This window comes from Capra hircus, chromosome 18 (assembly GCF_001704415.2).
Source record: "Capra hircus breed San Clemente chromosome 18, ASM170441v1, whole genome shotgun sequence".
NCBI lineage: Eukaryota > Metazoa > Chordata > Mammalia > Artiodactyla > Bovidae > Capra > Capra hircus.
In genome coordinates, this window is record NC_030825.1 from 52,415,927 (window position 1) to 52,432,465 (window position 16,539).

The following is a 16,539-nucleotide window of genomic DNA, read 5'->3' on the forward strand; positions in this document are numbered from 1 at the left end:
TGTGTGTGTGTGTGTGTAGGTGTGTGTGTGTGTGTGTAGGTGGAGAATCCCTGCTCTAGAAGGCAGAGGACTCAGCAGAGTTCAGGGAACAGAAATACAGACAGAGGGGGAAGGGGGAGGGGGGCCACGAGGGAGGGAAGGAGGAGAGGGGAGGCAGAGGGCGGGGCCTGGGCAGAGACCACGCCCCCGGGCCACGTAATCCAGGGAAATGCTCCTGCCCACGGAGGAAGCCCAACACAGAGCACAGAGCGGGAAGGACAGCTGAGCTCATGCAAGGACAACAGGGCTTGTGAGCGTTTCTGGAGAGGAAGTTCTCCTCACAGAGAGAGGGACACAGCAGACCGCAGGCACCATGGAGCCCCCGTCAGGCCCTGCAAGCAGGAGGCATGTCCCCTGGAGCAGGCTCCTGCTGGCAGGTGAGAGGGGACAGTTTTCAGGGAGGGGGCAGAGACTGGAGAATGAGAGACTGGCTGGTCCCTGGGGGAGACGGGGCTCTGAGAGGGGACAGGGGGCTTCTGTTCAGACCTGAGGGCAGAGGACAGAGGACCAGGGAGGGAGGGGGCTCAGCCACAGGGGACTCTGCATAAGCTAGAGGTGTCGAGGGGTGGGAGGACTCAACTGCTGTAGGTTTTATGTGTAATTCTTCACTGAGCAGTAACTGTTGAAGACTGATGATGATAATAATTATTTCTATCTGGGTGTCACTACAGAAAAAGACAGAACCGGGACAGTAAACACTGTCCTTACCCAGCACCCTTAGAAACAGACAATTAAAACCAGGCTGTGGAATTCCTGGAAACTCTCCTTCCTTCATCCCCAGGTACTAATGTCTGGAGCCTGGTCCAGGCCCTGGGTTTCAAGCAGGATCAGACAAGCCCCTGCCCTCACGGAGCCCGCGCTCTGTGGGGAGGAAGACAGACAAGCAGAGAGATGGAGAGTGTGCTGGCGGGTGCTCCAGGCGTCACGCGGGAAGCAGAGCGGGGAAGGGTCAGCAGTGAGCACGGAGGGTCTTTACAGCAGCTGGTCGTTGTGGGGTCATCTCCCAAGAGGCCCTGAATGTGAGCAGGCGTGTGAGGGCAGCGAGGGGGTGAGCCAGGGACAGCTGGGGAAGCAGAGGAAAAAACAAGCCCAGAGGGGCTGAAGTGACGGGGGTCATGCTGCTGACCTTGACCACACACACACATACATGCACACACACCCACACTAAGGCTGAGGGATGAAGAGACCAGCTCAGGACCCAGGGCACCATTTTCCCATCCCCCACGCAGGTCACAATAGTAACCGATTTCTCTCTCTTCCCTCCTAGTCTCACTCTTAACTTTCCGGACCCCGCCCACCTCTGCCCAGCTCACTGTTGAAACGGTGCCCCGCCTTGCTGCAGAAGGGTCGGATGTTCTTCTACTCGCCCACAACGTGTCAAAGAATCCTCTAGGCTATGGCTGGTACAGAGGAGAAAGGGTAGACAGCCCCCAGCTAATTGCATCGTATAGGGTAGACACTAATGCAACTACCAATGGGGCTGTGTACAGCGGACGGGAGACACTTTACCCCAACGGAACCCTGCTGATCCGGAACGTCACCCAGAGAGACACAGGACCCTACACCCTGCTCGTTACAAAGAATGATTTACAGACAGAAAGACAGACTGGACACCTCCACGTGCACCGTGAGTGCTTCCTCTCTGACCTCGGGGTGTTTGGCAGGCGGGGGCGGGGGTGGAGGGTGGTGGTTGCATTCTGTTCACACAGGACTGACAGCCCCGGAAGTTGCCCCCATCCCCCTCTGCACTATGTCCAGGTCGGGGTTTGAACATTCAGTGCAGGACACACACTGTGGAAACAAACTCCAAAGGGTCAGAAATGCTTCCAGGAAGCCAGGCCCTGCAGACAGTGTGCAGAGAGAAGGACGGGCTAATGGAGGGACTCAGCAGAGGGACAGCACTCTCAGTCCAGCCCCCTGGCCCCTCTCTGTGACCAGGACCCTGAGGAAGACCCTGCAGGACTCAGGGAAGACCCTGGCCTGAGGGCCCCAGGGATCCTCACAGAGAAGCTCAGCCCCAGGAAGCCCCTCCCAGACCCTGTCCCAGGGCTCCTGCCTCCAGTGACACCGGGAAGCCTGTGCCAAATCCCTAGGCTCCTAAGCTGGTCACCAGCCAGGGCTCAGCCCCGAGAGCCACATCCGTGCAGGGGCACAGCCTGGTCCTACTCCTGAGACTCGGCATGGAGAGCACACAGGTACAAGGTCCCCAGGAATCAACCAAATGCCCTGGGGGACTTGGAGACGCCAGAGAAATCTCAGCACCCCCAGAGAGGAACAGAGGAAGGAAAACTCTCCTGGCAGCTCCTCGACCCCAGGGTGCCACCCAGGGAGCTCTCTCCCGAGGCTGGTTGATGAAACCAGGATAGATGGCAGGTGGTCTCTGAATCCCACCCAGGTCTGTCCACCACTAAACGCTGCTGCACTATTGACCCCCGAGGAAGCCTGTGCTTGTCCCAGACATAGAGCAGGTGGCCTCACACTCTGAGCTCAGGTCCCCATGCATTCGTCTTGCCATACACAAGCATGCCTTTTCTTTAAAGACTCTGTCTGGCTGAGAGGCGAAGGATGCCAGTTTTGTTAAAGGTGTTTCTAGAGGAGGCTAAGGTATAAAGAAAGGGAAAGTGTTAGTCGCTCAATCACGTCCCACTCTTTGCTACCCCGTGTGCTATAGCCCAGCAGGTTCCGCTGTCCTTGGAACTCTCCAGGCAAGAATGCTGACTGGGTAGCAATTCCCATCTGCAGGGCATCTTCCCAACCCAGGGACTGAGCCCAGGGCTCCTGCACTGGCAGGCAGATTCTCTACTGTCTGAGCCACCAGGGAGGCTCAGGGCAATGTTCTCTCTGTTATCTGCACAGCGGTGCTACCCACACCCGTCATCACCAGCAACAACTCCAACCCCAGGGAGCACGAGGACACTGTGGTGTTAACATGTGGATCTGAGACCCAGAACACCTCCTACATGTGGTGGATCAACAGTCAGAGCCTCCCAAAGGGCACCAGGCTGGAACTGTCCAAGGACAAGAGGACTCTCACAGTAGTCACTGTGACAAGGAATGACACAGGACCCTATGTGTGTGAAGCCCGGAACCCAGTGAGTGTCAGCCGCAGTGACCCATTCACCCTGGATGTCCTCTGTGAGTAACCTCTGTTCCTAGGTGACCTGAGCTGCCCACCGAAATTCACGTTGCCAGAGGCCAATCCACACCCATCCCTCTCAGGTCCGAGTACATGGGCCATCACCCCTGGACACCCAGACTGGCCATGACTTCCTGTCCCAGGCAAGTCCAGGCAGGTCCACCTTGAATGAAGCCAGGGAGGGGATGGGCTGCTCTGTGTTGGTGGCTGAGGATCACCAGAATATGATGGGAGAAACAAATTAACGTCAGACTCACAGTGAGTGAGCATGAAGGACCCAGGGGCCCCAATACAGACAAAGAACCTCCCTTCCCTCTGATTGCACCACGTGTGGCTTTCTGCTCTTTGCTCCAAATGGTCCGGACACCCCACCACTTCCCCCTGAGACTCCTCTGACCATCCAGAGGGTACCTCAAGCTCTCCTGCCACACAGCCTCTCACCCAGCCACACAGCGCTCCCGGCTTGTCAGTGTGAGGCCCCGGCAATGCGCCCAGGCTCTCTATCCCCAATCACAACATGTACTCTCAGGTCCTGCACTCCCTGACTGGCCTGGATAGCACCACAGTCAGAAAATCAAGGTTCCCAGGGCTGATAGCACAGAGCTGTCCAGTACTAGAGTGTTGTCCCAGCGACCAGGCAAGGGTCCCCCTGGCGTGATCTGGGGGTCAGAGGAGATGTGCGTTCGTCTCTTTCCTGTTGTCACCTGAACAAAGACCCAGGGCCTTCCTCACAGTCGCCTTTACAGAGGTCCCTGGGCCCCAAGACTGCGGAGGGAGCAAGGCCCAGGCCCCCGACCCACTCTCATCAGTCACCCCTCTCTCTCTACACAGCCCCAGTGGCAAAACCCTCCCTCCAAGCCAGCAATGCCACAGTTACAGAACACGAGGGCCCCGTGGTCCTGACCTGCCTCGCAGATGAGACTGGGGTCTCCATACGCTGGTTCTTCAAAGGCCAGAGTCTCCTCCTCGCAGAGAGGATGACACTGTCCTCAGACAACAGCACCCTCACCATAGACCCCGTCAGCAGAGAGAACACCGGGGATTATCAGTGTGAGGCCTTCAACAGGGGCAACTCCAGCAGAAGCGACCCCCTCAGGCTGCATGTGACCTGTGAGTGGCCATCATTGCCTCCTGTCTTAGTTGTTCAGTGGTGTCCGACTCTTTGTGACACCACAGACTTGGGCTCACTAGGCTACTCTGTCCATGGGATTTCCCAGGCAAGAACCCTGGAGTGGGTGCCATTCGCTACTCCAGGGGATCATCCTGACCCAAGGATGGAACCTGAGTCTACTGCACTGCAGGCGCTCTTCCCGTATAGGCCACCAGGGAAGCCCATTTTAACCTGGATAACCTTCCTTTATTAATTCCACCAACAATTAGCCTATCATCTCATTTCCTCCACTTCAAGCAATTGGAACGTGTGCTGTCTCTCCCCTCCTCACCCCCTGAGTTCTTCTGGCCCTCTGCTGTGAAGCGTCGTGGCCAGGACCGCTGGAAGCAGCACTAAAATCAGTCCCTGGGACTTCCTGGGCAGCCCAGCGGTGAAGACTCCACCTTCCACTGCAGAGGTTGCCGTGACCTCCCCCGGGGGATCTTCCCCACCTGGGACTGGGTCCCTGTGTCCTATGTCTCCAGATTGGCAGGTGGGATCGTTACCACTAGTGCCTGCTGGGAAGCCCCGGTGAGTCACAAAGGCTAAACCTCCTTTTCCTTATGTGCACCGTGGGGTGTGATGTGCACTCTATAGAGCTGTGTGAATACGCGCCCCAGTGAAGGTGGGATCACAGCAGTCGCGTTCAGTCTGGAAGTGTCCACATGCTAGCTGGCACTGCTGTGACTGCGGGCTTGCCGGCGCACTCTACTCCACGTCCCTCCCCCTGTCTTTCTTAGTTGCGCCGTCGTCTCTACAGTGGAAGTGACACCATTTCTCCCCAGGATAGGCGGTGGTCGTGTGTGGTGAGAGATGGTGGCCTCGAGGACTGTAATTTGCGCAACATAATCTCCTACGACTGTGTGTTGTCTGTTGGCCGGTTAGGTCTCTGGTTTGCAGTGCTCTCACGGCCTCTAGTTTCTCACTGAAATTCCCTCTGACTGCCGCACCCATCATTGAAAGCTGGGTGTTGTCGTGTCACTGTTGTGACCGAGCTGTTTCTCCCCTCAATGCTGTCCATTTTGATTCACAAATCTGGTGGTGTTAGGTGCATGATGCTTATAATTGTTCGATTTCCTTGGTGAATGAAACTTTTCTTGATATGCAAGGTCTTACTTTGTCTCTTGTAGGCTTTTTTGATTTAGAGATTATTGTATTAGACACTCATACAGCCACCACAATTCTCTTTTTATTACTATTTGCATAGAATATCTTTTTCCAACCTTACTTCAACCTTCTATGTCTTTGTATCTAAAGTGAGTCCCTTGAGGAGAGTATAGAGATGGGTCATAATTTTAATCCATTCTGTCAACCTCTGCCTTCAATTTCAATGTTGAGGCTATCTATGAGTCAGATACTTCCCGACAGGAAAGAGCTTCTGCCATCTCACTACTTGGTATTTGTCCTATTAATTCCTCTATTTCTTCCTCTTTGGTAGTTAAGTGATTTCCTTTCTTAGGTGTTGTTTTGATTCTATCTTTCCCTTTCCACATATATTTCAGTTCTTTTCTTAGGGGCTAACTTGAAGATGACAATTAATATCTTAAACAGGTATCTATCTAGTTGAAATATCAACTAGATTCTATGATGTATAAAACAGACAAGTTGCTCCTATACATCTCCATCCCCCTGATTTTATACACATATTGTCATAAATTTCAGCCATCCTTATATAATGTGTGTCCATTATATAGATTTATAGTTATTGTTCCACGAAATACCTGTGAAATGAGAAAGAAAACCAAGTGATTGCAAGAAAGACAAAAATATTGGCTTAAATGAGATAGCTACCTTGCATCACTCTTAGCACTGTCCTTTTTTCTTTAATTAGTTTTTTATTGGAGGATAAGCGCTTTACAGAATTCTGTTGTTTCCATCAAACCTCAACATGAATCAGCCATAGGCATACATTTACCCCTCCCTTTGGAACCTCCCTCCCCATCCCCTCTAAGCTGATACACAGCCGCTGTCTGAGTTTCCTGAGCCATACAGCAATTTCCCATTGGCTATCTATTTTGCATGTGGTAATGTAAGTTTCCATGTTACTCTTTCCATGCGTCTCACCCTCTCGTCCCCTCTCCGCATGTCCATAAGTCTATTCTCTGTGTCTGTTTCTCCATTGCTGCCCTGTAAGTAAATTCTTCAGGACCATTTTTCTAGATTCTGTATATATGCGTTAGAATACGGTATTTATCTTTCTTTTTCTGACTGACTTCACTCTGTATAATAGGTTCTAGGTCCATCCACCTCATTAGAACTGACTCAAAGGCGTTCCTTTTTGTGGCTGAGTATATTCCATTGTGTCTGTGCACCACAATTTCTTTATCCATTCATCAGTCGATGGACATCTAGGGTGCTTCCATGTTCCAGCTCTTGTAAATAGTGCTTCAGTGAACAATGGGTTACAGGTGTCTTTTTCAGTTTTGGTTTCCTCGCGGTATGTGCCCAGCAGTGGGATTGCTGGGTCACATGGTGGTTTTATTCCTAGTTTTTTAAGGAGTCTCCATTCTATCTTCCATAGTGGCTGTATCAATTTACATTCCCACCAACAGTACAAGAGCATTCCCTTTTCTCACACCGTCTCCAACAGTTCTTGTTTGTCGACTGTTTGATGATGGCCATTCTGACTGGTGTGAAGTGATATCTCATTGTAGTTTTGATTTGCATTTCTCTAAGAATGAGCCATGTTGAGCATCTTTTCATGTGTTTGTTAGCCATCTCTATGCAACCTAGACAGCATATTTAAAAGCAGAGACATTACTTTGCTATAAAGGTCTGTCTAGTCAAGGCTATGGTTTTTCCAGTGGTCATGTATGGATGTGAGAATTGGACTGTGAAGAAAGCTGAGCACCGAAGAATTGATGCTTTTGAACTGTGGTGTTGGAGAAGACTCTTGACAGTCCCTTGGACTGCAAGGAGATCCAACCAGTCCATTCTAAAGGAGATCAGTCGTGGGTGTTCTTTGGAAGGAATGATGCTAAAGCTGAAACTCCAGTACTTTGGCCACCTCATGCGAAGAATTGACTCATTGAAAAAGACACTGATGCTGGGAGGGATGGGGGCAGGAGAAGAAGGGGACGACAGAGGATGAGATGGGTGGATGGCATCACCGACTTGATGGGTGTGAGTCTGAGTGAACTCCAGGAGTTGGTGATGGACAGGGAGGCCTGGCGTGCTGCATTTCATGGGGTTGCAAAGAGTCAGACAGGTCTGAGCGTCTGAACTGAACTGAACTGATAGTTTCCTTTGCTGTGTAAATCTTTTAAGTTTAATCAGGTCCCACTTGTTTACTTTTGTTTTTTTTTTTTTTTTTTTGCCATGACTGTAGGAGGTGTGTCATAGAGGATCTTGCTTTGGTTTATGTCATCGAGTGTTCTGCCTATAGTTTCCTCTAAGAATTTTATAGTTTCTGGTCTTATATTAAGGTCTTTAATCCATTTTGAGTTTGTGTGTGGTGTTAGGAATTGTTCTAATCTCATTCTTTTAACTGTAGCTGTCCAGTTTTCCCAGCACTGTTTATTGAAGAGGCTGTCTTTGCCCCATTCTATATTCTTGCCTTCTTTGTTAAAAAAAAAAAGGGTACCCATAGGTGCCTGGGTTTATTTGGGGGCTTTCTGTCTTGTTTCATTGGCCTATGTTCCTTTCTATGTATGGTACTGGCACACAAAAAATTATGTGTTTTTGTGCCAGTACCATACTGTCTTGATGACTGTAGCTTTGTAGTATAATCTGAAGTCAGGAAGGTTGATTCCTCCTGCTCCATTCTTCTTTCTCAAGACTGCTTTGGCTATTTGGGGTCTTTTGTGTTTCCATATGAATTGTGAATTTTTTTGTTCTAGTTCTGTGGAAAATGTCATTAGTAGTTTGATAGGGATCACATGGAATCTGTAGATTGCATTTGGTAGTATCATCATTTTCACAGTATTGGTTCTTCCTACCCAGGAACATGGAGTATCTCTCCATCTGTTTCTGTCCTCTTTGATTTCCTTCATTAGTGTCTTATACTTTTCTGGGTACAGTTCTTTTGTCTCCTGAGGTAAGTTTATTCCTAGATATTTAATTCCTTTTGTTGCTAAGATGAATGGGATTAATTCCTTAATTTCTCTTTCTGATTTTTCAATGTTAGTTTATAGAAATGCAAGTGGTTTTCGTGCACTGATTTTTTATTTGCAACTTTGCTAAATTCACTGATTAACTCTAGTAATTTTCTGCTAGTGTCTTTAGGGTTTGCTATGTACATTATCCTGTCATCTGCAAACAGTGAGAGCTTTACTTCTTCTTTTCCCATCTGTATTGTCTGTTTTAACCTCTCCTTTTTCATTTCTAATTTTGTTGATTTGATTCTTCTCTTTTTTTCCTTGATGAGTCTGGCTAAAAGTTTGTCAATTTTGTTTATTTTCTCAAAGAAGGACCTTGTAGTTTTATTGCTCTTTACTATTATTTCTTTCATTTCTTTTTCATTTATTTCTGCTTGGATCTTGTTGATTTATTTCCTTCTACTAATTTTGGGGTTTTTTTTGTTCTTCTTTTTCCAGTTGTTTTAGGTGTAACGTGAGGTAGTCTATTCAATGTTTTTCTTGTTTCTTGAGGTAGGATTGTACTGCTATAAACTTCCCTCTGAGAACTGGTTTTGGATTATAAGAGACTATTATGAAAACTATATGGCAATAAAATGGCTAACCTGGAAGAAATGGACAGATTCTTAGAAAAGTTCAGTCTTGGACTGAACCAGGAAGACTGGTTCAGTCTTCCTGACTCAACCAGGAAGAAATAGAAATCACAAACAACCCCATTACAAGCACTGAAATTGCAGCTGTGATAAAAAGTCTCCCAAAAAAGGAAAGTCCAGGACCAAATGGCTTCACAGGAGGATTCTATCAAACATTTAGAGAAGAGCTAGTGCCTATCCTTCTAAAACTCTTTCAAAAAATTGCAGAGGAAGCAACACTTCCAAATTCATTCTATGAGGCTACCATTACTCCAATACCAAAACCAGACAAAGACAACACTAAAAAAGAACACTATGGGCCAATATCACTGATGGGCAGAGACGCAGAATTCCTCAACAGAATTTTAGCAAACAGAATTCAGCAACACATCAAGAAGTTTGTAAGCCATGATCAGGTTTGGTTTATTCCAGTGAAGCAAGGATTCTTCAATATACGCTAAGCAATCAATGTGATATATCATATTAACAAATTGAAAGATAAAAACCATGTGATCATCTCAATAGATGCAGAAAAAGCCTTTGACAAAATTCAGCACCCATTTATGCAGACAACTCTTCAGAAAATGGGCGAAGAAGGAAGCTACCTCAACATAGTAAAGGCCACATATGAGAAGCCTACAGCAAACATTATTGTCAATGGTGAAAAACTGAAAGCATTCCCCCTAAGATCAGAAACAAGACAGGGGTGTCCACTTCCAGCACTATTATTCAGCATCGATCTGGAAGTCGTAGCTGCAGCAGTCAGAGAAGAGAAAGAAATAAGAGGAATCCAGATGGGAAAGGAAGTAAAGCTCTCACTGGAATGTATTTTTCCATCCTCTCGCTTTCAGTCTGCCTGTGTCTTTAGGTCTGAAGTGGGTTTCTGGTGGGCCGCGTATATATGGGTCTTGTGTTTGTATCCATTCAGCCAGTGTGTCTTTTGGTTGGAGCTGCCAGCGATCAGCTGTTGCGCTGTCCGCGTCTGTGTTCTGCGTGGATCTGTATATTCTTCTCCGCTGGTCAGGTCCTCCTCTCCACTCTCAGCTGATGTTCTGCATGCACTCCTGTCTCTGAAGGTGTGTTCCTGATGCATCTGTGCAGAGAGACGTACTCCACGTCCCCGCTCTTGTTCTTCTCCTGACCACTGTTCTTTATACATTCCTGTGGCTTTGAGTTACTGTCCAGTGTTTGAACAGTCATATTAAAGGATCCCCTTTACATTTCATATGAGGCACGTCTCTGAGGAATAAACTCCCTTGACCATTGTTTATCTACAAAAGTCCTAATTTGAGCTTCACTGAAGAAGACCTTTTCTGTGCATTGCTTTCCTGGTTGAAGTCTTCCATGTAGGACTTAATTCAGTCATCCCAATATCTTCTGGCCCCCGGGCTCTGATGTGAAATTTGCTTTCACTTTGTTGAAGATGCATTGTGCGTGATAAGCCACTTCTCTCTTGCAGCTTTAATCGCTTCCTCTTTGGCTCAGTATTTCAGCAGTTTGACTAAATTGTGTCACAACATCTGAATCGTGAAAGGTCTTTTTGTGGAGCCTGAACCACCCTTGATAGGTAATCTCCCATCTGGCTTGGAAAGCTTTAAGCCATCAATTTTAACCATTTTTTTCAGTGCTTTCTTCTCTCTTTCTACTTCAAAAACTGCCATTCTGCACATGTTTGTCCACTTGATGGAGTTCTGCATAATACTTTGCCTGGAGTCACCAGTCCTCATTTTTTTTTCCTTTCTAATCCCCAGTCTGAATAATTTCTTTTGTTTTTTTTTCTACACGTTCATGGATTCTTTCTTCTACCTGCTCAAATGTGCTGAGGAATCACCCTTCCAAGTTACTGTTTTCACTTCTTATACTTCAGCTCCAAATTTTCTTCAACCCTGTTTAAATAATTTAACAACGAGGAAGAAAACATCTTTCTTGAGAAGCAGGTTCTCCTGGGTATGGAGGCAGCCATCCCCTCACACTGAGGACTCCAGTGCTTTAGACATGGACCTTGATTATATAGCTACCTGAGTCAGTCTCAGACAAGCACATTAGGAGTAGAAAACCAGAACAGAGAGGAGGCTAGTTTTGGACCCTGAGAAGGAAGGCTCATCCCACGGAGCTCTCAGATGGTAGGGATCAGGCAAGGAACTGGACTTGTCCTCAAGTTTGATGTCCCCTCTTCCCTCTCTAGGGGCTTCACAGGTGGGGCTAGTGGTAAAGAACCAAAGAACCTGCCTGCCAGTGCCTATCCCTGAGACTAAGAGATGCAGGTTCAGTCCCTGGGTCGGGAAGATCCCCTGGAGGAGGAAATGGCAACTCACTCTGATATTCTTACCTGGAGAATTCCATGGACAGAGGCATCAGTCCAAGAGATCTGGAACCACAAGCAAAGGTCATGCTGTTCAGTAGTCAGTCCCTACCTCTGAGAAAGCCCATGAGCATTCCAGTCCAGGTGCAAACAGATCATGGGGACATGCATCCAGTGGTCAGTGAATTGATGAGCAGAGTTTGTGGCTCACTGAGAAGGCGATGCTGCCCCACACAATCAGCAGTGTCAGGACAGAGGATGCAGGATCCCCCCAGTGTAGAGTCTCCCCACCGTCAGAGTCTGCAGATGAGACCCCAGCTCCCCAGCTGAGCACTCTAAGTGACCCTCAGCACCTCTACACCTTCCCTGGTGATTTCTCAGGAAGTGGGTGTGTAATGAAAGCAAATGATGAGGATGTGGTCTCCTTTCAGAGCCTGTAGAACAATGTGTCCAATTAATTGTTCAAAACTTAGCTCATCTTGTGGTAGTTTGGTTATTATTTGTGAGAGTTGTTTGACTGTGGGCATCACACTGGATCTTGTGCCTCAGTTTCCTCATCTTAAACCTGGAGAAGAACAGCTGGATTATAGGACTGTTCAGAGGCTGTTCACCAGGAGGTTGATGAGATATAAAATCCTTCCCTGGGTCCCTCTACAGAGTCAGTATGCAAGAAACATTTTCACTGGTGATATTTTGGTTTTCAACACGGTGGTTTTTGACTGTAAAGCCAAACAACTTGCTTGCATTTTGTCGCACCCGCTACTAGTTCTGTGGCTTCCGGTGATTTACTGAACTACTGTGTGTCTCAGATCTGTGTGTACAGTGGGGATGACAGCCCCTCCCTCATGCGGACGGAAAGAGCTGGGTGTGAAGGATTTCGCCGTGTGCAAAGTCGCACAGGAGGAGCTGGAAACATTGGCTCATATGATTAACCAGTCAGTGTTAGTGGACTGGAGAGGACCTACCCTCCACCACCCACAATAGTGATGGAAAGAAAAAATCAGAGGGCGGGGCATAATGTGAGAAGAAAAGAGTCCTTCAGAGGAAAATGAACAGGACATGGAAATGGCTACCGTGAGAGAATGGAGAGTTAGAGCAAGCCCAGGGTTTCAAATCTGATAAAGAGTACAATGATGCAACCACGTGTGGCAGGAGAGTCCGGAAGACACTGTGATGACAAAACATGCAACCACATACCGATCTCAGAGCATTTCCTTCCTGCTAACCAGGCCCTCTCCCTGTAAGACTCCCCTTGGTGTTCCCTCCAGTGAACTCGGAGCTCATTTCCCCTCTCTGTTTCTCTTCTGCTTTCAGGGAGAGAAACCAGCCGAGCCCTCAGTGTGGGGGCCATTACTGGCATCGTGATTGGGGTCCTGCTTGTGCTGATACTGCTGGCTGTCGTGGGGCGTTTAATTTTCCTTCACAGGTACAGTGGCATTCCCAGATGCTGCTCCTGCCCCAGGCTGACCCTAGTCCTAGAGGAGGGACACCCCATCCTCCATTTCAGGCCTGGATCTCCAGGACCTCCCCACTTCCCCACAGATATTCTCTCTCGTCCTTCAGTTCCTGCCTCACCTGGTGTTGACCTGTGGCGGCTTCCTTAACACCGTCCTCATTTATTTTGTTATTTAGTCACGAAGATGTGTCCATCTCTTTTCCCACTCCTTGGACTCCCCTGTCCATGGAATTTCCAGGCAGGAATACTGGAGTGGGTTGCCATTTGCTTCCCCAGGGGATCTTCCTGACCCAGGGATCGAACCCATGTCTCCTGCATTGGCAAGCGGATTCTTTATCTCTAAGACACCAGGGAAGCCTCATCTATCAGTTAACACAATTAAGACCCCTCCATGTCCTAGTTCCCTATATGTAAGCTGGAGGTAGTAAGTACTCAGAAAAAGGTATCTCCTGTATATTTAAATCCAGCTACTATGAGGGGCAGTCACGGGGCCAGGGTCTGAGGGGCATCCTGACCAAGGTCACGCTTGGCCAGAGAGTGGAAGTCTGGACAGGCCAGGTGGGGTCAGACGCCCCCAGCTGGCAGATGCGTTAACAACAGCCCCGGATCATGAGACAGAACATCTTGCCGGGTCAGCGGGAGGTGGGATGTCTTTACACTTCAGGTCCAGGTGATGGAGAGAGAGGACAAGGCTGCTGTCACATTTCAGCAGCCCCCGGGTTAGGGCAGGGGGCCACAGCAGCAACACTGCCCGCAGTGAGACCCCAGAGTCACTGGCTTCCCTTTCCTCCCCACGCACTTGCCCTGCTCTCCCCATAAGCGTGATCTGTCCACTCAGACAAAGCTTTGGATGGATGGATACCTTTCCCAGAGCCCTGGTCCCTTCAGTGGCCACTTTCTTCTGAACCCTATTAGCCTATGGTCCTGCCCCTCTCGACTCGGGGCAGATACGGCTTCTTAAGGACTTTCCTCAGCTTCCTTGCTGGGGGCTCCCCTCTAAGCGGCCTTGGTGGAGAAAGGAGGAGTTCAACCCCTACTTGGATGTGGGGATCCTCCTGTCCCGTGTTCTGACACCAAAGCCCTGACCTCTGTCTACACTCCTCACAAATATGCCTCTTTTGTTTTTCTTCCCTAACCCCGGCTGCCTGCACAACAGAGGGAACTGGCCCCCAGCGTCCACCTCAGGTGAGTGTCTGTTCAGCCCAGCACAGCGGGGTGCCCTGGGCAGGCCCTGCCCTGTCTGTTCCTGCCTGCCTCCCCCAGGGTCTCTGGCCCTTTCTCTGGGGCTTCAGCACAGGGGACCCTCACTGGCTAGTCTGCTTGTCTGGTGGCTTATAATCCTGGGAGGCTCCCTCGCCCTCACTGGGGCCTGAAATTGCCAGAGTGTCTCTCCCTTGGTGGGGCTCTTTCTCCCATGGTTCTCCAGAAGGTGGACTCTCAGCCTCTCCTGAGAGAATGGGCTAAGCTTCCTCACATGCTCGGTGGTAACTCCTGTCTCCTCCCAGGACGTGGTCCCTCTGGCAGCTCTGTCTCCTAGGTGAGTACATGCCTTCCTTGCCTCTTCTCCCTGCGTCCCCGCTTCACAGGCTCAGGGCAGGGGGCCTGTCCAACCCTGATGCACTGAGCAGACCCCTTTCACTGGAGGGTAGTTGAAAGTCGCTCAGTCGTGTCCAGCCTTTGTGACCCCATGGACTGTAGACCTCCAGGCTCCTCTGGCCATGGATCTCTCCGGGCAAGAATTCTGGAATGGGTAACCATTGCCTTCTCCAGGGGATCTCCCTGACCCAGGGATTGAGCCAGGGTCTCCCCCACTGCTGGCAGATTCTTTGCCTTCTGAGCCACCAGGGAAGCTTGTAAGAGTGTTTAGGACATGGCTAGTCCCACCAAGCTGGAAGCTGGATCCACTTCAGGGACGGGACCACCCACCACCTTATCCAGAGGCTGCCCTGGTCCCCTCACTTGACCTCAGGAGAACCTTGGAGTCGAGCCAGGATGAGAGTGGGCACTGGATCATCAGTCAGGGGAGCCAGGCTAACAAGGGTGGGAAACAGAGCCCAGACAGGATTTGGGGTGGGGGCTGCAGGTTGGAGATGGCTGCTCGGGAGAGATGACTCTCCTTCCCTCTCCTCTGATGCCTGCTTCCTCCATGCCCAGGCCTCCCTATGTGATGCCAGGCCACCAGCTCTACCAGGTGAGTGTGGGGATCCAGGTTCTGGTCCCATAAGCCCAAGGGGCAGAGGAAATGCCCCCTGCACACCTGGCTGTGTTTGAAGGTCCAAGAAATAGCAGGAAAGATGGAAAGGGGACGAAGGGGAGGTGGGTCTGGACCAAAAACCTCTGACACAAACAGACCCTGGGTGACCCGGGGCTGGAAAGTCCCTGGGAAGACATCTGAGAAGGTTACATGAGCTTGGAGGCATCGGGTTTCTTTTGCAGGAATTACTACAACCGAACAGAGATGTTTACTGTCATATCAGCCACAAAGCAGATGTGGGTCCTTAGTTCCTCCAGACACGTCTCCTTAACAGACTGTGGGAAAGAGCTTACCTGAGACCCAAGACCCAAGTGAGGTGAAGAGGAAGAGCTTGAGGCAAAGAACCAGCTCTGAGACCTGAGGCTATTCGGGAACCTGGGCCCAGGCTCAGGGTCCTCGTGGATTCCTGGACACCCTGACAGGCTGCCCTGAACTCTAGATGAACCAGAACTCAGGCTGCTATTCACACAATGGGGGCAGGTCCCAACAGGGCAGCAGACTGGGCCCGTGACCCACTGTGGACCACCGGAGAGATCTGAGTAAAGAGCACTTTCCTTCTGGCTGCAATGTACTGCCCCTGGGTCCTGTCCAGCTAGAAATTCACCTGAATCTCTGTTCTGGTCTCTCCATGGTTCCTCAGGGAACGCATTAGCTCTAGTTACCTGACCTCCCCATCCATTCCCTGGGGGAAAGAAAGGGGAAGATTGTGAGAATGGAGGGAGGGAGCATGCTAACAGGAAAGGAGGGTCACCAGACCCTTCGCAGGCACGTGGGCACTCTGCAGTCCTCACACTGCCCTGGGGTCCCAGGCACCTCCCAGTGCCTGCTCACCTGGCATGGGGTCTCTGGAGCACAGAATATGGGACCATCTGAGACCCACTAGAACTCGAGTCAGGAAGGAGAAGTCGTGGGTGAGACAGCTATTATGGGTGAGGCCCCTTTGCAGCCTCTTGGTGTCCTGAGCCCTCTGGCCCTCCTGTCCAGGCCCTGTTGGCCCCAACTGGTGCTGCCTCAAATGAATTTTGTTGTTCAGTTGCTAAGTTGTGTCTGAGTATTTGGGACCCCGTGGACTGCAGCATGCCAGGCTTCCCTGTCCTTCACTATCCCCCGGAGTTTGCTTCAACTAATGTCCACTGAGTCAGCGATGGCACAGGAACTTTTGTCTGTCCCCAGATCTAGGATCCAGAATGCCTTCTCTCCATGGGTTTCCATTGTTTCCCTAAGGGCCTAGGCCCTGAGGACACCATTCCCTCTCAGGGAACAGAGGAGCAATCAGAGTCAGCAAAGTAAAAAGGACTCAGAAGCCATGCTCTGAGCAAGGTTCTCCCAGAAACTCCCCGTGACTTCTGTCCACTTCCTGCTGGCTCCCACGTTGCTTTTTGGTGCGGATCGTGAGCCTGCTCCTAACACACACACACACACACACACACACACACACACACACACACACACGTGAGCCTCAGGGCGGAGTTGCAGGCTATACCTGAAACTCAA

At 49.9% G+C, this 16,539-nt stretch overlaps 1 protein-coding gene across 3 annotated transcripts; it reads left to right on the forward strand.

Annotated features, from left to right (window-relative positions):
* On the forward strand, positions 229–16,085 carry LOC108637990 (carcinoembryonic antigen-related cell adhesion molecule 6-like). 3 transcript variants are annotated; one of them, XM_018062507.1, is made up of 9 exons: positions 229–416; positions 1,307–1,666; positions 2,896–3,174; positions 4,007–4,285; positions 12,650–12,761; positions 13,948–13,976; positions 14,297–14,328; positions 14,946–14,982; positions 15,228–16,085. In XM_018062507.1, the coding sequence occupies exons 1-7, from the start codon at positions 353–355 to the stop codon at positions 14,326–14,328; spliced, it is 1,155 nt and encodes a 384-aa protein (XP_017917996.1). In that variant the 5' UTR covers positions 229–352; the 3' UTR covers positions 14,946–14,982; positions 15,228–16,085. The 3 variants fall into 3 exon arrangements, 2 of the variants coding, with proteins under 2 accessions (XP_017917996.1, XP_017917998.1); XM_018062509.1 differs by lacking the exon at positions 14,946–14,982; XR_001919504.1 differs by lacking the exons at positions 13,948–13,976; positions 14,297–14,328; positions 14,946–14,982; positions 15,228–16,085 and adding an exon at positions 4,584–4,856 and having other exon boundaries at positions 12,650–12,744.